This window comes from Mixophyes fleayi, chromosome 4, assembly GCF_038048845.1.
Source record: "Mixophyes fleayi isolate aMixFle1 chromosome 4, aMixFle1.hap1, whole genome shotgun sequence".
NCBI classification, from domain to species: Eukaryota; Metazoa; Chordata; class Amphibia; order Anura; family Limnodynastidae; genus Mixophyes; species Mixophyes fleayi.
The window spans coordinates 167,836,441-167,858,332 of record NC_134405.1 but is presented as its reverse complement, the minus strand read 5'-3'; the positions used below and the strand labels follow the sequence as shown (position 1 = coordinate 167,858,332).

Genomic DNA, 21,892 nt, shown 5'->3' with positions numbered 1-21,892 from the left:
TTGGCCCTATGGAATTCAATAACTTTAAGTAGCACTTTATTTTAGTGGCCATGACAATTTTATTTACTTTTAATTCTAGCATTGAAGGGTTTGTCCACTCAGCAATCTTAGCGGCTGACAGGTTATGGAATTTGAATACATTATAGGAGCATCAACAACAGAGACAATATCCATTAAACAGAAAAATATTGGTTTATTTTCATTTTTGTTCTATTTTGTCGATGTTCAACTAATCACCCGATCACAGACCAGGGTTGTGTGACTTATGGCTCTCTGAACTACAAATAGCAGCGAGCCCTCCTAGACAGACATGAAGACGTCATTTATCTCATAGACATAAATATATTCTTACTTTCTTATTAAAGGCCTGGAAAATGTCACCATTCAGCTGGATCTTGAAGCAGAATTCCATTTCACTCATCTCATCATGACCTTCAAGGTTAGGAATCCATGTCATCTCCTTGAGATACAATTGCTACCAGTGTGTGGTTGGCTTATACAGTATAAAGCCCTATTGTTAGTAGACTGTATACTGTGTACTTGAATTAATTCATAGGAAAATTACAAAGCAGACACATTTTTGGAAACTAATTATTGTGATATATGCTACATTGTTTTACTGCATTTCAAAATACTTTCTTTAAATTCAGTAAAGGAAAAAATATGCTTCATTTTATGTTCTGGCTTTGGAGGTTTGTTTATATAAGCATTTTATCTTGTGTTTACCATGGTAAAACATCTGCATATTCAAAGTCTTTGTCTGCGCTCCAAACAGCTGTCTGGAAATAACATATGGAGTGTAATGTACATACTGTGCTATGTTACTCCTAGGCATAGAACAGTTTAGCCTTGCCCTTGTGTTTTTGGCAGGCACACGTTTGAAAGTGCTTTGCCAAGAGCTTTACGGTTGGTCAGACTATACAAATTTAAATTCTTAAGTTTTACAGGCAGATGTGTATAATAATGCAACATTTCATGATTGCCGTAGACTTTCCGCCCAGCTGCAATGTTAATTGAGAGGTCATCGGATTATGGTAAAACCTGGAAAGTGTATCGATATTTTGCTTATGATTGTGAGTCCTCATTTCCTGGAGTCTCAGTTGGATCAATGAAAAAAGTGGACGATATCATCTGTGACTCTCGATACTCTGACATTGAACCTTCGACTGAGGGAGAGGTATTTCTTTGTTCTTATTTTATGCACATGTGTATAATATATTTTGTGTGTGTTACACGGATTTGTTTCTCCAGTCATTATTTTTCATAGTATTTTTATTGTCTTTGTTTGTGCTATAGGTTATATTTCGTGTCTTAGATCCAGCTTTCCGCATTGAGGATCCATACAGCCCTAGAATTAAAAGTAAGCTGTGTACTTATTGTCTCATTTTTATTATGCACAATATATGTATTTTGTCTATTTTACTTTGACTTTTATTGCAATGTAGTCTTATGTTTGTGAGATTAGTAATTGAATGTTATGCACCACTTATGACTGATATGCAGGTACAGCCTGGGCTGGGGGGTAGGGGGGCATCTTTCCCCCGGGCTGGTCCCATAGTAGGCTACCTTAGGCTGGGTTATTTGGGCCACCTGCATTTTTTTTTTACCTTTTAAAAATGTTCGTAATGGGCCGCTAAGTCGAGTCTGGTCCCCCGAGCTAAAATTTGCCAGCCCTCCCCTGCTGATATGCAAGAATGTGCTGCATCAATCTGAATAAAATATTTCTCATTCAAAGTCCCCCTATTCATTTACTTTTAGAGCAGGGGTGGGCAAACCTGTCCTCAAGGGCCATATCCAGTTTTTAGGATTTCTTTAATCATGTACTGCTGAGTTAATCTATTTGGCTGGGTCAGTAATTATCCCACCTGTTTCTACAGACAGAAATCCTAAAAACATGAACTGGATATGGCCCTTGAGGACAGGTTTGCCCACCCCTGTTTTAGAGGGTTGGTGGCTAAGTGCTTCTTTATTTATTTTCCATTTTGTTGTAGCATTGTAAACTGTATATTCTATCCAAGCATACCAAATTGCTTTTGAAAGATTCAGTTTCCCTTTGAGAGGAAAATAAACAGCTATTTAGTAAACTATGGAGTTTAGCTGTGGACTCTCTTGGAGCTTTAAGGCTTATTTAGAATGCAAAAGCTAACAAAAAAATTAATTAAACAAACTATCATTATTCTTTAGAAGAACCAATAGGAAACTGCAAATTTATGTGTAACGTTGGCATTCGAATCACATGCATATGACAATTATGTAGCCTAGCTTCAAATATTTGAGAACACCCATTAAACGACGAATGCAACTTGCCTAATATAAAACATCTACAATTCGTGGCTGAACTGCCATTGCAGGAGGTGTGGCGGACATGCGGCCAGCAGGCGTCTCACTCTGAGCAACGACGATAGTCCCGCCCACTATCCTGCAACTACAGTGAAGCCGAAACAAGGCTTTGTTGGCATGCGCAGTCCCCATCACATGCTCAGAAAAGTAAAAGTAACATTTTTACTATATACACCAGTCTTGACTGAGTTTATGGAAGGATACTGCCCTTAATTGCTGAAAAACAATACAAAAATGCAGTGTCAATACTGTCATGTATTCCAAGTGTTAATGTATGCTATTCTTTTTGGCTAAATTATAACTTCTTACACCAAGTTTAAATATATGTTGTTGATGTCATTAGCAAACATTTTATTAAATGTTCTTGTTCCAAGGTATGTTGAGGATTACAAATCTGAGAATTAAGTTTTTGAGGCTCCACACTTTGGGTGACAACCTGTTGGATTCAAGAGTCGAAATAAAGGAAAAATACTACTATGCCATTTATGACATGGTGGTTCGTGGTAATTGCTTCTGCTATGGACATGCTAGTGAATGTGCACCAGTGAAAGGCTATTCTGACAATGTGGAGGGAATGGTAACTATACCGTATATTTTCCTTTTCATGTAAAACTGTTTCTTCATATAAATAGGAAAATCTGTTTATACTAAATAATGGAGCTTTAAAGCTGCACTGCCTCCTAGCTGATACATTTCAGTAACTTGGTGGTTCCCTAGCAGGAGCCCCAGTAAACATGGCTGAGTGGTTATTCTGACAGACCAATTGAAATCTGGGACTGTGTGACGCTCTGGGCAGGCTGGGGGGGGGGGGTGAGACCAATCAGGAGAAGCATTCAAGAGACTAATCCTTCCGCTCACACCACGCTGCTTCATCCTTTTAAAATAGTGCATGAAATATATTTGCCTCTTCTGTATTATAGAACCAGGGGAGCTTTAGGAAAGCCGTCTGCACAGACTAGCCTGGGGAATTACCAGGTTAATAAAATGTATATACTAGCTGGTAGTGCAACTGTAAAGGTTAACACCATTTGGTTTGGGTGGAGTTTCTTTCCTTCAATGCTCCATAATTTTGATCTGCTATGGTTCCTACTATAACATATATTATGCTGCAAAGTAATAGATTCAGGTCATATGTATTAATCATTGCTGCAAACAATAGTATTCCCGGTTGCATATATAAAGTAAAACTACAGCTTATATGTTACTGTTAACATGACTGATGTCAACAGAATATAGGCATAATGGAGTAGGCAACAAAATCAATATTTTCTGCCTCGCCATGAATACACTGCATTGAAATGAGTGGAGTATCTTATTGAGTGTAGGTGTGCAAGTAGCTGCTCACTTTTTGACCAACCCATCCCCTCTTAAGGAAAGCCATTGCTATCTTTTATAGCTATTGGTCACAGGAGGAGGAGCAGAGATGTTTGAGCTTTAGTGATTCAGTCTGTTAAGATGTGAGGTGTGTAGAGAATGCAACACCTGATTGGATAGGTCACTGTTACTCTCCTATCAAGTGCTCTATTCACAACATACCTGGTCCCACCTTTTCTGGCGGCTGCAAACAGGAACTGATATGTATCCTGGAGGAAATGGATGAAGCACTGTAACCAGTAGGTGGAGAACTCTCACAGCAGCATATTTATAAGATATACAATGATTTCTACGATACTGTTATGTAATTTCTCTATATTTCATTTTCAAAGTTTCACTTTTAATTGTGTGATTAGAGCTTTACTACATGTAAAACACGTTTCCATTCAATATATATGAAATGGCATGTTGTTCCACTACTTGAGAGTTCTAGATACCAACATTTCTCATGTGTCTTTAATGTCAAAATTACATTATAGTTCATAGCTTTTATGGTACATAATTTCATATTAACAAATATATAATATTTCCAATTGCTTGATGGAACTGATCTCAGCTGTTTAGATGTTAGCTGTAATTTCCCTTAAGAGTCAAAAGCTTTCAACACAATAAAATGTAGCGTTGGCTATAAATAATGTAAACAGGGCACATTTCTCTCTAACAAAGCTCTGTTCTTGCATTTGAGGTGCATGGTCGTTGTGTATGCCGACATCACACAAAAGGTTTGAATTGTGAGCAGTGCTTGGACTTTTACCACGATTTGCCTTGGAGACCAGCTGAAGGTCGCAGCAGTAATGCTTGTAAAAGTAAGTTCACAGATAGTAAATGTATCATTCATGGCTTTGTGGCTGGTAAGCTGTAGGATGTGATCACCACTAGTTCTTGTTCTTCCTTGGAACTGTAAGACTTTTCATTGGCCCATATTCTTTTTCATGTGTCTTTTGCCCTGTTCTTTAAGTATTAGACTTCTGCTCCAATTAGTCTATGTCCTCAGGCATTAAACATGTGGCTCACTGGACTACTATATCTCTTGCAGAATGTAACTGTAATGAGCACTCTGTGCATTGTCATTTTGACATGGCTGTATACATATCAACTGGAAATACTAGTGGTGGAGTTTGTGATGAATGCCAACATAACACAATGGGACGGAACTGTGAGCAGTGCAAACCATTCTTCTATCAGCACCCAGACAAAGACATTCGTGACCCAAACATTTGTCAACGTAAGTATGATGTTTTTTTTTTTTTTTTAAATGTCTTTTGCTCTGTTATCCTGGTTTCTGGCTGCCCTCCATCTTTTCAAACTCACAGCAGCTATTGTTTGTATTAATTTGGTTGATGTTTCCAGAGGTGTGTTATTACTTTATAAGGATCTTTTTTCAGAATTGTTGTTTCCTGCCTAGAATACTATTCTTCATTCCATATATTCTGTCTGGGATATAAAAATATTGTTATAAGAAAACAAGCTACTTTTTAGAACAAGCTCATTGTTCCATGGTTTAAACCACCACAAATAGACAATGTAAAGTGACCTAAAAATTTGTTGAATGATCTTTTGCTATAATAAATTAATTTTGTATTGTATTTAAGTTAAGTTGTGAGATTAATGGCAATGCCATTTTTTTTCGTTCTCTAGCCTGTAATTGTGAACCAGCTGGTTCCCAGAATGGCGGCATATGTGACAGCTATTCTGACTTCTCCATTGGCTTCATTGCTGGGCAGTGTCGTTGCAAGATAAATGTTGAAGGAGAGCGCTGTGATCGGTGCAAGGAAGGACACTATGATTTGAGTGCAGAAGATCCAGATGGATGCCAGCGTAAGAAGTTTCTGTTCTAGTAAATGCCGTATAGTTTATATCCTGCCGTCCACTGTTTGATAGAATTCTGTATTTTCTTGTTGTTTGCAGCTTGTGGATGCAACTCTCTGGGAACTATTCCTGGTGGTGATTCCTGTGACTCACGTGATGGCAACTGTTATTGTAAACGTTTTGTGACTGGAAAGAAATGTGATCAGTGCATGGTAAGAATAACATTGTTTGCACAGAAGTTAACGATAGTTATCGCTTTTTGTAAAGTATATACTGCAATTTCCTGTTTTTATATAAAATAGTTCAGTTCTGTCAAAGATTTATAAAAATTTAGGCTTAATTACCATCTGATCTGCAACAAATAGTCTTTTGTGTAATAGTCGTCATGTAACGTGTGGGCTACTTCCAAAGGAAAAGCTTTAGTAGCTTATAATACAGACTGTAGAAGGCACAGTATAGAAACACAGGTTTATTTACTGACCGCAGACTATATGGCTAGACAGCGCATTTCTCTTTGTTTGCTTCGCGTATATATTGGAGCACGCACCCGTTTTAGAGAGAAGCTCTGGGTCTGAGTCATTAAGGAGAGCAAAGCAAAAAAGGAGTAAATTTGCTCCTGGACAAACCATGTTACAATGCAAGGGGTGCAAATCCGTTTATTATTTTGCACATAAGGAAAATACTGGCTGCTTTTTCATGTAGCACACAAATACTTGATGGCTATATTTTTACACTGAAACTCAAAGTTGATATAGGAAATGCCTTACCCCAAATATAAATCTGTCCCCACATAAATTTACCTCCCCCCTCCAATGCAACATGGTTTTGTTGAGGTGCACAGTTATTCCTTTTTTTTTTTCTTTTTTTGATGTGCTCTCCTTAATGACTCTGTAGTATTATTTTAGAACCACATCCTGCATTTTAATGTAAACATTTACATTTTTCTCCTATATAGCTGAGTCATGCCACATTTATGTTTTATTTAGATCATGCAAGTTAGGGCCATTAGGACAATCTTGTGTCACATTTGTGTGCTGTAATGCTTAATTAGATTGGTACTTGTGCACACAGCCATTGCTTTACTGCATCAAATGCACCTGGAAGGTGCAAAAGTAATCACATTAGCAATGTAAGATGTCTACAATTCTTTAGAATACACTTAAATAAATCCTCTTGCAGGAGGAAAGAGCCTCTTGGATCAACGGCTAAAACACAAACTCTGTTTTTTTGAAGATCATTGTTGTTTGTTCAGAACGCATTTAGTTAGAAACACCCCAATTCCTCCCATCTGAAGGAGTAAACCTTAACACTAGCCGTAGTTGCCATCTTAAAGGGCTAGTCCTCACACTTCATGTTCCAGTGAAGACATTGTGCAAAAATGTCCACATTACACCAGTGGTGGGGTGGCTCTTATACCCCCCCTTCCCCATCATAGAGCTGAGAGTATGATTACACAAATACAATTGAGTACCCATAGACCGAGTATTTGTATTAAAAATGTTGCGTGTAATAAACAGAAAATAAGTTGTGGAATGGTATAGAAAGAAATTGTCATGTTTAAACTGGTATGTTTATAAAGGCCATGTCTTGCACATTATTATTATTATTATTATTATTATTATTATTATTATTATCTTTGACTTATAAGGCGCCACAAAGGGTCCGCAGCGCCGTACATTACATATACAGAAAACAGAACCAAGACACAACATGATACACAAATATATACAAACACAGGTGACAGGGTAAAGCAAATCAGATTATATCTGACAGATAGTGAAAGGGATGGTAGAAATCAGCAAGAAGAAGGCAGAAGATTAATAAAACAGGGAAAACAGGGCTAGCGCTGCAGGCCAAGAGGTACAGAGGGTGAAGGAACAGTAGAAGGAGGACACAAGGAAAGAGGGCCCTGCTCAAGAGGGCTAACAACCTAAAGGGAGGGGGAGACACATAAAGGGTGGTACTAACTAGGGGAGAGAGCCAACTATTGTAGCTTATTAATAAAATGCGCATATCATGCATACAATTCTACATTTGTGTGTAATATAAAAACATAGTATTTGTTTTGTTAACAGCAATTTTTGTGTGTCTTGTATACAGTCAGGGTTTTGGGGTTTGAGCAACGATTTGGATGGTTGTCGACCTTGTGACTGTGACCGTGGGGGATCATTGGATAATAAGTAAGCCAAATGTTAATTTCTTCTCTTTTGATCATTCACTTGTAGGTCCTAATATGCCAACAGATAACCTGAGTGGTAGATGACATACTGTGATTGTTACAGATATTAAAACCGAGCTGTTGGAAAACGGTTAAAACCAGTAAAATATATAGATGAGGTTTGTGGGTGCTCATTCAGTGCTCCCTACAATACTTTAAAGGTGTTGTTATTGCATTTTCTCCATTACATAACAAGGTAAACCATGCAGAGCAGATACATAATGTGAATTGATTGTCTGAAAAGTATGGAGATGCTATCTGGTTTCATATAGAGTCTTCTGAAAAACCACAAGCATCTCTTTTATATAATATTATGTTATGTATAAGAACGAAGTTCGCAGAGATAATATAACTGATGAAAAATAGCAGTAGTTTGACTTTTTACTATATGGAATCTAAAATTCAAAGTCTTATTGTTTCCTAGTACATTTTGAAGTATTATACCTCTTTGGCTTGTTTTACTCACTTTGCAGCTGTTCTCCTGAATCCGGCCAGTGTCACTGTAGACCACACATGATTGGCCGTCAGTGCAATGAGGTGGAATCTGGCTTTTATTTCATCTCTTTAGACCATTACATATATGAAGCCGAGGATGCAGATTTTGGCCCTGTAAGTATTTAATAGAATTCTATGACCATCTGCTTTTGTCATTTGAGTTCTGTTCCATTTGTGTTCTGTTTCCAACCTGTGCTGTCTGCCAACAGGGGGTAAGAGCTATTGAGCGGCTGCACCCTCATGATCGTACCCCTTCCTGGACAGGACCTGGTTTTGCCAAAGTGCCAGAAGGAGCATACTTGGAATTTCACATTAATAACATTCCAACATCTATTGAGTATGATCTCTTAATTCGTTATGAACCACAGGTGAGCAATTCCTTTTAAGTTCATTCAAGTTTGGATTGCTGTATGTCCCAAGTTATAAGGGGGTAAATATAGGAAGCTATTATTTGCCTGCAGTTCTAGTTATCACTTGTTAGATTGCACTGACGTCCCAGCTGGTGCTGGCAATGTTACAAATGTGGGAATTTGTCAGAAACAGACAAGATTAGGGGTAACTCCTGTATGATTTATGTTATGTTGATTTTGCTGTGACATCTGTTCCTGCCAGAAGTGGATGGACTGGAGTCATTAAAAAAACAAACATATATATATATATATATATATATATATATATATATATATATATGTCTATGTTATAGGCAAAATCTATTGGCCACTGGATTTCATATTGGGCATCATACTAACAACATGCTTTTATTGATAGTGACCCAAAGTTATTCCCCTTTAAAAAATATACAAACTTGAATTTCATTTCCCGTTTTTCTCAGCTTCCAGAACAATGGGAAGAAGCAGTTATAACCGTTATACGTCCAGGGAAAATCCCTGCAAGCAGTAGATGTGGTAACACCATCCCTAGTGATGACAACCAGAATGTAGCATTGCCTCCAGGATCCCGGTGAGTAGGAATTCAGCACAGTGTGTAGACGTGAAAATTATTAATTTCCATAATATTCAATGTACCTGCTTAATGATACTGAATGTATGATCAAGCACTAATCCTAAAATACACAAATGCACACTCATTAAATATGTGTGTGTTCAGGTATTTTAAACTGTACTTGATCTTCATCTATTATGAGTATAGTTAATACAGTCGGACATTGACCGGTGCTATGGCTTTTGCAGTCTTCCTGATTATTGGAAGTGTTGGGTGGAGTGGTGCAGGCCTTACCAAGTGAAGATTAAGTTAATGGGTCCGTCTGGCTTTGCACTGAAGTGCTGAAATGAGGTTTCCAATTGCAGGATGGGATTATTTAAATGAGATAAGGGGGTGGAGAGGGTGCGATTGAAAAGGGAGTTTCCTGTTTCGCAGGAGAGTGCACAACCTTTTTATCCCTGTGATGGTTCTGGAGAATTGGATCGTGGGTGTACTTCTAATTGAATGCATTTGCAGTTCTGTGGGAAAGCACATTTCTAGGTGCACTTTGGCCAATGTAATAAATAATTTCAAACACAGAAAATGTATACATAATAAAGACATTCAAAAAGTCCCCAAGCTATCGTGATTAATAAAAGACATAAATGACGCTAAACTGAGCAGTATTTTAAGAGAAAAGCTAAAAAGTTTAAATGGTATGTTCTCTTACCTCTCTGTCTGTATGTATTACCCAGTATTGTATTATTAATGTTTGTTCCCAAATTGTAAAGCGCTACGGAATTTGCTGGCGCTATATAAATAAATGTTGATGATGATGGCATGGTCCAAAATGGTGGCAGGTTGGACTTTGTGCAGAGTAGAAACAGGACATAATCCAGGTCATTCATCAATCCGCAGAACTACAAAAATATTTGTTTCTACGGGGTCATCTACATAGATGGTGAAATTGGCGGGATTATTTAAAATGCATATGGCAGACAAGTAGGTGCGTTTCCACACTTAAACACTTAAAAACTACGGGTCTGCAGATTTGACCCTTAAAGTCAGCCATGGTGTTTGTGTGTGTGTCTATATATGTACGTACGTACGTACGTACGTACGTACGTACGTACGTGTGTGTTTGTGTGTGTGTATGTATGTGTGTGTGTGTGTGTGTGTGTGTATATGTATATGTATATGTATATGTATATGTATATGTATATGTATATATATATATATATATATATATATATAATTCAATACTGTCTGTCCATTTAGTCTACTTGATTTTGCATATTGACTTTTTATCCTCAGCAGATTGTACATAACTCACTGGCTTTCATAAAAACATCACTTCCAACCCCATCTCCTTTTCCCATTGGGTTACATGTTTTGTAATTTGGTTTTTAGCCATACAATATAATTGGGGTGTGCATGTTCTCCAAAGGTAAACAGCAAAATATTTGAATGTGGGGGATAATCTCTTTTAGAGGTTGGGTGACCAAATTTTTGTACACTGTACACTTTTTTGCTTGGCTGTGGGCCAGAAATCTTCAAATGTGTTTGTTTCCCTATGCCTGAATTGTACGTTGTATTTTAAACAAGATTTGAAAAATCCAGGTGAAAAGAGTGTTTTGCACAAATGTATGCATGGTTAAAGCAAATTCTGTTTTTGTGTCATTAGCTTTAGTATAGAATGTCAGACATTACATGGCACAAGAAATGGTAAGAGAAGTCGCTGATCCAGAGCTTGTGGGTCACAGTGAGCAGGTCCCCTTTCCTGGAGCGTCTCTCCATATAAGTCAGAAAGGACCGCATATAGGCAGTGTATTTTTGACTAGTATCCCCACTGCTGTTTTCTCTCAAACCAGCTGCCACTCATTCCGCCACCCTGGATCCCTACAGGAGGGTGCACCCCATTCCCTGCCAACTGGCACTACCTTACCTGAGCAGCTCACTGACCCTGCTTTGGTCAGTACACAAAAGGATGGGCACTGCCAGTTGCACACTTGTGATGCCCTTTGTAGTACCCACCACAGTGGTGGTTAGAATGGGCTATGGGGATGTTGATAAAACCTGTGTGGGCTGCAAAACAAGTGCCCGAGTGGCTGCCAACACCTCCACTTTAGATTCAGTTAATTTCTGTTTGTATCTTATAAAAACAGTTCAGTGTACTTTTTGGAGGGCGAACTCGCCTGATCATTGATACAATATACAATGTTAAATTGTGGATATCATAATTTTCAGCACCATGCCTAAAATATACTGACTTACATTTAACAAGTATTCAGGCTTTTTTCCATGTTGCCCCTATCATTGCCCCCCTCATTCAATTATCTGGATCTCACAGCGACTGTGTAAAGAAATATGCTTGGTGAGTGTGTGACATTCGCTTAGAATAGCAGTAATAATTAATGGTGTATTTTCCTTTTTAATTCTGACTTTTGGAGCATTCTGGTTTTATTTATAACAAATGCCATATTTGTATATACAGCAGTCAGTCACTTTTTGAAAAATGCTATGAACTATAATTACAGGTATATTGTCCTCCCACGTCCTATATGCTTTGAGGAAGGGCTAAATTACACAATCCGATTGGAGCTGCCACGTTATTCAGTTAACTCTAATGTGGAAAATCCTTATACGTTAATTGATTCTGTAAGTAAATCTCTGCTGTCAATATTCTTAAGTGAATTATTTGCTGTTTTGCTGTTTATTTGATGTCTCTGATCATAAACTGAACAATATCTGTGCTTAAATACAAGAATTAAAGTGTAACTGCTTCCAGAAAAAGGCTTCACATTTGTCACATGACTTAGAGAGAATTAAACTTCTGAATCTATCTTGAAAAATGGTGTAACATCCCACAATGGAAGTCTCACTAGCTGGTGCAACACAACTTGAATTCATGTGTATATTTCTGGTCATATGGAAAGTTTTAGTGTGATTTACTTTGAAGTATAGTGTTTCGCCTAGAAGTTTTATACTAACCTATGTTTGCTGAGGGCTGTACCCTTTAATTAGGTCATTCGTCATCATTTAGTGGCTTTAGACTTCAAGTTTAGTTGTTTGTTTATTTAGATTTTTCCATTACATCTGATTCTGCACAACATAATTATAATGCAATGCAGAACAAGTATCTGTCCACATTTTTATGCAATTCACTAATTAGAACAGATTATTTATTTGAAAATGTTAAATGATTTTCACAGATTGTTTTGCTGCCTCATGTCAAGTCCCTTGACTTATTCAGTATGGGAGGCTCGGGGGATGATGTCAGCAATGCCTGGCAGACCTTCCAGAGATATAGATGTGTGGAGAATAGCCAGAGTGTTGTGAAAACTCCCCTCACGGATGTCTGCAAAGAATTCCTCTTAAGTATTTCTGCAGTTCTACATGAAGGTGGCCTGGGTATGTGTTTTTGCAGCCAGTTTATCTCTTCGTTTTTTGTTTTTTTTACCCCTTAACATTATTATATTTGTTACAATGGAAGTCTTACACATTTCTGTTTTGTAAACAGTGATGTAACTAGATAAGAACAAAGGACCTGATTCATTAAGGATCTTAAATTAAGAGGTATCTTATTTCAGTCTCCTGGACAAAACCATGTTACAATGCAAGGGGTGCAAATTAGTATTCTGTTTTGCACATAAGTTAAATACTGTCTGTCTTTTCATGTAGCACACAAATATCAACTTTAAATTTCAGTGTACAAATAAGCTATCAAGTATTTGTGTGCTACATGAAAAAACAGTCAGTATTTAACTTATTAACTACTAATTTGCACCCCTTGCATCGTAACATGGTTTTGTCCAGGAGACTGAAATAAGAAGTTTCTTGAGTTAAGATCCTTAATGAATCAGGCCCAAAGTTCTTTTAAGTAATCCTGTCATCCGCACATACATGTGATTGTCTATTTGAACCATGAAATAAGGAGATGTTTAGCTTACTGTATTCTTTAAGGTGAATTCAATTCTTTGTGATAAGCAGGACAAGAGTACGATGTCTGGCTGTGCTCCTTTCCTGGTACTAAGATTTTCCTCCGTACCTCTATGGGGTGCTAGGAAGAATCTGTGATGTTACATCGGCAAGGAGAGCATTCTGGAGGCCCTGCATGGCACATTGCATTAATTCTCCTATAAATGAAGGGAAAAAAATAAATTTTTTAACTATGTTTTTATCTTCTTCCAAAACACAGTATCGCTCATCTTGCTATTTTTCAGTACTATTGAAGCAACATTTATTGCACTGAATGACACACCACAGTTTTGTGATTAACTGAAATATCCCAAGATATTCACAGCTAAACAAATCCATTATCCACCTTAAGATATCGCAGGTTATCCACCCAAATCTTAGCCATGGTGCACCGTTCAGTACAATAAACTGCATCATCTGTATTATGCTGCTACAGTTTATGATGTACTCTCTTTTCCATATACTGCAGCCAAAGGCATTAGGCAAGACCTGCAGGAAATGAAGGAGAAAAAATAATGATTAAATATGTAGTTTTAAAACAAATAGCAAGCTTAATATATTTGATTATCAATAGTTTATTAAAAATACAAACAGTAGCATTTTAAGTCATAGTAACTGGCCTTCCCAAAAACAGACTCAAACCCCTACAATCTATTTTGCATGCTGTGGCAAGATTGATTCTCCTTGCAAATCGTTATTCCTCTGTTGAATCACTCTATATGTCTCTATACTGGCTGCCTGTCTTCTACCGAATCCAATATAAAATACTTTTACTAACCTACAAGGCCATCAACAAAGCTGCACCAACATACATCTCCTCACTTGTCTCAAAATATCTCCCAACTCGCCAACTCCGTTCTGCACAAGAACTGCATCTCTCATCCACCCTCATTACATCCTCCCATTTCCGATTACAGGACTTTTTCCGGGCTGCACCTACTCTATGGAATTCTCTCCCTCGCACAATAAGACTCTCCTCTAGTCTACAAGCTTTCAAGCGTTCTCTGAAAACCCACCTCTTCAGACAAGCTTATAATTTTCCTCAACCACCCTCTTAACCTCAGTACATTACCCTATTACCACCTGTTATACAACTACCCCTTGACCAACATTGTTGTGTGACAGGTTCATTTAGCTTATGAGTCACTTTTACCTTTGCAGTCTGGCTGGGCCGACTGCAAATGTAGACTAAAACTCATGTGTCAAACTCCCATTGTCCAATAGATTGTAAGCTTGCGAGCAGGGCCTTCTCACCTCTTTGTCTGTTTTACCCAGTTTGTTTATTAGTTTACTATGTTTGTCCCCAATTATAAAGCGCTACGAAATATGTTGGCGCTATATAAATTGATGATGATGATGATGATAGTAAAAGTGACATTTCATTTAGGGTAAAGGAATGCTTTTAAAACTTAGCTGTAACAATAAATAATACAATTTAAACTTGATGTATTCAACAAAATAGATATATTTTTAAAATTGGTTGCTCTGTAAAATAAAACTGATTCTGGATGGTAAAATGTTTAGGTTTAAATATTGTTTAATTTGAGGATGCATAAGACAAGCAAGTAAAAACGGGTGCATGAGATTATGAACAAGAGTGAAATAAAAAGTGGGCAGAGTTCCTGTACAGTTGTCACTGACTCCTTATTTTTAACTTCCTACCTAGAATGCAAGTGTGACCCTCAAGGCTCCCTGAGCACTGTGTGTGACCCAGATGGTGGGCAGTGCCAGTGTCGGCCAAATGTCGTTGGAAGAAGCTGTAATAAATGTGCCCCTGGGACTTATGGCTTTGGACCTAACGGATGCAAACGTATGTCACATTTTACATCAAGAGAATGAAATATTGTCGTTGTTTCCTTCTAAAAATTGTAGGGACTGTTGTTCAGCATGTTTAGAGTGCTGTATTTTCTTATATATTTAGTAATGTAGCAAATTGTAGATTTTTTTTCTGCTAAATAGTTATTGTTTAAATCTTATTCTGTAGAGTGCTTCAACATGTGTGTTAACTTGTTTCTTATGCTGATCAGAACTAAGAACAAGGCTGACAATATTCTGCAGGAGCAGAAATCATGCAGCGCAGCAGTGCTAAACATGAGTACGAGGGAACGCAGGAATATACAAGGAAAACTCTTGCAGGCACAATGTCCTCATGTTTTAGGTCCATGCTGTACAGAACATTGCTGCCTATGTGAACAGCTTAAGTGTATCATAAGTATCAAAGCCTATATCACTTTGTGTTCGCTCTTGTGCTGTGTTCCATTTGGACCAGTGAATAATAATTAATTGATTAAGCCTTGGTATCCCTTGGAATGATGTGATAGGATAGGTTTATTCCCAATGTGTTGCGGTATTCTCTGAATGCAGTAGATTGCCCTCTGTCAGAGAGGCACTAGGGGTCTGGGAAAGCTTTCTGGTGTATATTTCCTGTTCTGTCATTTTGATATGTATTTTTGTAGCTTGTGAGTGCGATGTGAAAGGGTCTTCTCATTCCTTCTGCCACCATGAAACTGGCCAATGCCCTTGTATCCATGGTGCATATGGACGTCAGTGTGATGTGTGCTTACCTGGCTACTGGGGATTTCCTAACTGTCAGCAGTGCCAATGTAACGGACACACTGATGACTGCAATACACTTACTGGAGAGTGCACTGGCTGCAAAGACCATACTCATGGTTACAGCTGTGAAAGGTAAAGAAACTTTTAATTATTTAATTTTAACAAAATATGCTACACTTCTGTCCTTTTATATGTTTATGTGACAATGTTTTATAGCTATGTATCACTGTTATTCTTATTGCAGTTGTTTACAGTATTACTTACTACACTGCAGCCTGTGTAGCTACATCTCTTGACATACAGATGGTCATACTTAGCAGGCTTACATGTCAGAGGCGCCTGATATTAATTATGGGTTTTCTTGTAGGTGTTTGGATGGCTATTATGGAGATCCCAGACTCGGTTCAGGTGATCACTGCAGGCCTTGCCCATGCCCTGATGGACCTGGGAGTGGACGTCAGTTTGCCAGCGGATGTTACAAAGACCCCACAACTGAGCATGTTGTATGTTCGTGTAACAAGGGCTATACGGGTAAGTGTTTGTTGTATAGAAGTCCAGGGTAAGAATTCTGTGTAATTCCATTTCTGTTATTTTTCAAGTTTTAGTCTAATCCAATAGGATCACATTCTGATCAAACTAGTGTTCTAACATATGGAATTCAATTGAAAGTAGGTTATTTCTGAACACAGGCAAAGAAATATAGAGGCCTCACCACACAGTGTAATAGAATATTATAGTATTTTTTTATTTTCAGTTACAGGCAGATAAGGTGACAGTAGAAAAGGTGATATGTGCCTCACTAAGGGCTTTCCAGGTCCCAAATTTGTTTTGTGGAATAGTTGGAGAAAAACCTTTGATGGAACATTAAACCACAGGCTTTTGCAATGGACTACTTAGGGACTATCTCTTCTAAAATCATGTACTAGATAATATAAATGTATATTTTTGTCTGCAGGCATCCGGTGTGATGGGTGTGCCTCTGGCTACTTTGGAAACCCAGAAGAGTTTGGCGGAGTTTGCCAGCCATGCAACTGCAACAATAACATAGATATGTCAGATCCACTTTCTTGTGATAAACGCTCTGGAGTATGTCTGAATTGTCTCCATCACACAGAGGGTGACAAGTGTCATCAGTGTCGGCTGGGCTACTATGGCAGTGCTCTTCATCAAGATTGTAAAAGTAAGATATTGTTTTCATTAATAACTGTAAATTGCCTAACGCTTCTGATGCGTTTTGCACTACCTGATTTAGCTGTTGTTTTTTGTATCTATGTATATATGCTAATCCTGAACAGATCATACCATAAGTAGAACACACTTATGGTAAGGTTCTAGGTACAATTCTGGGCTGATGGCCGCCATCTCAAGGTCGATCAACTTGGTGCCGCCTTCCATGTTTTTCACTGATTTCTTGGCAAAATAAATAAAAGTGTGTTCTGGAACTGGAAACATACACTAATGGTCATTTACAAACTGCAAAACGCAGACTTGCACTGACTTTTTATTTGTGCAATCGATCCTAAGGTGCTTGTCAACTGTATTGTCCATGGAATCAGTCTAGCATTGGGGATTTCTAGATGCAACGGAAAATGTGCATTGTGGGAAAAGGGAAGCGTTACTTGAAAGTCAGTCTACTACCACATTATGACCACCACCTTCATTCATTTAAACTTTTTTAGGTTTTTCTCCTAAAATCCGATTTTTATTTTTTGTAATCATAATAGTGAAGGGATATTGTGACTGTCTTTATTACGTTTATCGCTTTTGTGTGGATTGAAGGGTTTTTATTATGTTGGTAATAGTGGCACTCGTTACACTATCCTTAGGTGTAAGTATACACACTTGGATGCCTCCCATAAATACTGCTGTTTTTGAGCTGAATACATCTTTCTTGAACATATCTAAGTGAGTGCACTTGCGTAAGCACTTACAGAATTTTGCATTTTGTTTTGTTAACTCTCCATAATTTTAAAATTGTGTTTGTTGTGATTGAATGCGCAATTTCCAGTATTGGGAAACTGTTTCATTGTAAACTCTGACCACTAGGGTCTTGTCTTCTACTTGCACCAGTATTTATCTGTATACCACCACTTTGTAATTTTTTCCCGTTGTTCAGCATTACAAAATGGTTTTGTGCAATAAATATCCTAATGATTTTTCTTCAGAAGATTTGTGTTTCTAGTTTCTCCATACCAGGATATTCATTCAATTTCCTGTTCTATCTGCCTTCAGGCAATGCGGTGGTTAAGGAATAGAAAATCTAATAATGTTTTTGTTGGATAACATATTCACATAAAAATATTTGTTTGTGTGCATGTGTTTATATGTACGTATGTTATGTAACAGGAAACAATGGACTTTATTTAGAGTTTTGAAGCATTTTGTGTTCTGAGCATTGGTATAAATATTTTGTCGCCAAGAAGCCATCATACATGAGTATCTCAAGATGTGTCCAATTAAAAACAGAATACATACTTGTATGGCTACCACAAACAGTGCTAACCTCTAAAGTTGGCATAGAAATGCAGATTGAAATTGTTATTACATTTTCCATAAGTGTAATTAAATACATAAACATTGACATCCACTGTTTATCCCTTTTATAAATTAAATGGGAATCTTCTTTCCTGAAGTAGTCTAAAAGAAAATGACATATAACTAATGTGAAAAGACTGCTGCACCTTAATATAATATAGCTTCAACACTAATGAATGAAATACTATTGTCTGGATAGGTCAAGACACAAAGGGGGGTTTTCAATTGTTAGCGAGTTCGCTAAAATACTCGCGCTCGAAAAATATTACCGTTAATACGGTAATTTACTCTCTGGATTTCAGCTCGCAGCTCAGGGAGCTGCGAGCTGAAATCCAGCGAGATATTGCCGTATTAACGGTAATATTTTTAGAGAGTGAGTATTTTAGCGGTCTCGCTAACAATTGAATACCCCCCCAAAGAGCCATCAGAAATGTGCTACACTTAAGTGAACACATCATTTCTGTATGGAACTTAGATGTCCGCCCCCATTCTACATAGTAAAGCGTAAAGGAAGGCATGTCTGACGTGCACAAATTTTGATAAGGAAGCATTTTTGTACGCTTGCACATTACAGAAATGCCTATATGCATGCTACAAAAATTGCAGTACGCCCAGTACCAGATTAAGCACAGTGATATTTGGAAGAATTCGGAAGATTCCTCTTTTAGTATTTAACCAAATTGGGAAGTAACAAAATAGGGAAAACTATGTATTGTGTGTGTATATAAAACATAAAAATCATAAAATAGCCACTCTCATATTATACATTTACTATTGTTCTTTATTTTTGCTACATAACCAAAGAAACAAGTATATTCAGTTTAATAACCTTATACTGGACTAAAGAAAGATTGTGATGTAACTGGTGTAACATTTCTTGTTTTCAGAGTGTGTCTGTAATTACTTGGGTACTGAGCAAGACCACTGCCAGGGAGATGACAATTGCCACTGTAATAGGACCACTGGCCAGTGTCCCTGTTTAAGCAATGTGATTGGACAGAGCTGTGACCACTGTGCACCAGACACCTGGAATTTGGCAAGTGGCAGTGGATGTGAGCTATGTGGTTGTGATGCAGGCCGATCTCTGGGGCCATCTTGTAATGAGGTAGGTGACTGAGAAATGTGAATGATATACAGTGCCTGAGCCATACATACTTTCTAACGAGGTCTCTGAAAGTCAGAGTATGTAACTGTTCCCATGTTTTTTATTTTCACAGTTCACTGGGCAGTGTCATTGCATGCCTGGTTTTGGTGGGAGGAATTGCAGTGAATGCCAGGAACTTTTCTGGGGTAATCCAGATGTCGAATGCAAAGGTAAAGAATGGCTATTTATTACAACATTTGTCACTCATTTATGTTTCATTTGCTTGGAAGAATGTATAATGAGCTCTTCGTTCATTCGAAGAGGATGAACATGAGCAATTTACCAAATTGTACCACTCTTTATAAGGGCTAGTGGCTTACCTAAATATGTTTGTTCTATAGAAGTGTGATTTATGTATAGGACACTTGTTTATGTTCGATTGACATTTTCTGTTTTAACTTTGTGGTAACATTTTAGCACATTTAGGAGACAATTCCTACACTAATCACAAAAAAATATATAATTTAATTTGAAAAATGCACAAAATACATATGAACTCACGTGTTTTGGGGTGTCTCATTCTATTTTTATGATCATCTTTATTAACATGTCTGTGTATTCTGCCCACCGACTTCATATGAGACTAAAGGTGCCCATACACAGTACATGTATGGGTCCACAAATACTGTCAGGATCTATCACATGTTGTTCAGAACAAATGGTAAAGCAGGCACCAAAGCAGCATTTAGCCATACACATGTATATACTTGTATTGGCCAATATGACCAAGATCCGGTTGCTATGTGTTCTGACAAAGAGGTCAAAAGGAGTTGTATATGGCTAGTGTAAATAAACCCCACAGTTTACTTTTAAAGGACTGTGTACACATGCAATTAAAGTACATAGTACTAATACATTTAATACACATATCTTGAGAGTGGAAATGTTGGTGACATAAGATCAAAGACTCCTATCTCATTGGGATTTAGCTGTGAAGTAAGTGGAGTATTTCACCATTGTCACTGAGGATTAACTAGTAGAACAATACAACCTGCATTTTCTTTATACAAATCTGCATTATTTAACTCAAACAGCTCATTAGACTTTACTTTTTTTCCCCCTTAGCTATGCAAGTCTCTCCTTAAATTGCTAACTAAACAAATCTTTAATCCCCTCCATAGAAATGCATTCATGTAGATGATCTTTTAAAACAACCACTGAATTATGTGATATTTCTCCAGGAAATAAATGTCAGTCAGTAGATTTGTAATTTCTTGTGCATCCAGTCTGTTAATTTAACTCTTGCCTAGGAGTTTCAGCAGTTTGGCTCTTGTTTGTATGTATAAAATTCATCTGGTGTTCGTTAATTATAGTGAAGTAGTTGGTGCTTATAATTGAAGTCATTGTGTGTTGTTTATGGCCTACATGTTGCTGAACAGATAATGCTTTGTAAAGAGCGCTCAACAAAGACGTGCCAAACCCGAACAAAGTCTTAACTGTTCACATAGTAATAAAGCTATTTTATTTGAATCATGGGTGTGTGGGTGGATAAACTTAAGAATCCTTTTTTTCAGTTTATTTCTTGCAAATACTGATTTACAGTTCTTACTATATGCATGAAATAAATAAAAAATAAACAACCTATATCACCGCTATGTTGCATATAAATATTTAATTCAAGTCCAACCTAAGAAAATCTGTTTAAAAGTGGTACAAAATACAAATGAATTATACAGACAAATCCTACAAATGTGCTGATATACTCTGAAGTTCAGGATTTATTTTTTATCAAATTGTCCATAAAATCCATAGGCTAGTCTCTGGGCACATCACATTGCCAGCATGGTAGCTTAGTGGTTAGCACTTCTGCCTTACAGCACTGGGGCCTTATCTGTGAGGAGTTTGTATGTTCTCCCCATGTTTGTGTGGGTTTCCTCCGGGTGCTCCGGTTTCCTCCAAAAAACATACTGGTAGGTTAATTGGCTGCTAACAAATTGACCCTGTGTCTCTCTCTGTCTGTGTGTGTGTTAGGGAATTTAGAAGGTAAGCTCTAATGGGGCAGGGACTGATGTGAATGAACAGAGTACAGTGCTGCGGAATCAGTAGCGCTATATAAATAAACGGTGATGATGATGATGAAGAACATAATGAACCACACTTTTTTTTTGGATATGTTAATGTTGCCTCTTGGACAAATTCTATTCTCTTTACTACTTATTATTTTCCACTCTAGATGACTGTGCATCTCAGTATTTTTTGCTATATTTTTAAAATGATGCTTTAATAAAATAGCTATATACTACTAGATGAACAGCCCTATATGAAATCTTGAAGCCAAGTTGTATAAAAAAAAACTAAAAAAACAACAAAATAAAAAACCAAAACTCAGAACGCATTTTTAATTTCGGTTTTCTCCTACAACAAAGTACATTGTTTTGCCAATCAGTATAGTTTTTCATTTGTCATTGAAAATATGATTTATATTGTTAAATGAATGTTTCTACCTTAAATAAAAGTGCGTAATTGTAGTGTCTTCTGAAGACCAAAGATCACTTTTATGTTTAATGTTGGCCTGGCATTCC

The 21,892-nt window shown here is 37.4% G+C and overlaps 1 protein-coding gene across 1 annotated transcript in view; it reads left to right on the top strand.

Annotated features, from left to right (window-relative positions):
* LAMB1 (laminin subunit beta 1) overlaps window positions 1-21,892 on the top strand; it is a 49,253-nt gene that overhangs the window by 10,764 nt on the left and 16,597 nt on the right. Inside the window, exons 5-24 of the mRNA XM_075208820.1 lie at window positions 366-439; window positions 989-1,177; window positions 1,297-1,360; window positions 2,715-2,917; window positions 4,400-4,520; window positions 4,751-4,939; window positions 5,353-5,532; window positions 5,623-5,735; window positions 7,624-7,703; window positions 8,215-8,350; window positions 8,446-8,604; window positions 9,069-9,196; window positions 11,695-11,815; window positions 12,370-12,568; window positions 14,802-14,945; window positions 15,592-15,823; window positions 16,059-16,222; window positions 16,647-16,871; window positions 19,114-19,331; window positions 19,444-19,540. Of these exons, the coding sequence (XP_075064921.1) occupies window positions 366-439; window positions 989-1,177; window positions 1,297-1,360; window positions 2,715-2,917; window positions 4,400-4,520; window positions 4,751-4,939; window positions 5,353-5,532; window positions 5,623-5,735; window positions 7,624-7,703; window positions 8,215-8,350; window positions 8,446-8,604; window positions 9,069-9,196; window positions 11,695-11,815; window positions 12,370-12,568; window positions 14,802-14,945; window positions 15,592-15,823; window positions 16,059-16,222; window positions 16,647-16,871; window positions 19,114-19,331; window positions 19,444-19,540 (3,036 nt within the window). The remainder of the gene's footprint in view (window positions 1-365; window positions 440-988; window positions 1,178-1,296; window positions 1,361-2,714; window positions 2,918-4,399; window positions 4,521-4,750; window positions 4,940-5,352; window positions 5,533-5,622; window positions 5,736-7,623; window positions 7,704-8,214; window positions 8,351-8,445; window positions 8,605-9,068; window positions 9,197-11,694; window positions 11,816-12,369; window positions 12,569-14,801; window positions 14,946-15,591; window positions 15,824-16,058; window positions 16,223-16,646; window positions 16,872-19,113; window positions 19,332-19,443; window positions 19,541-21,892) is intronic.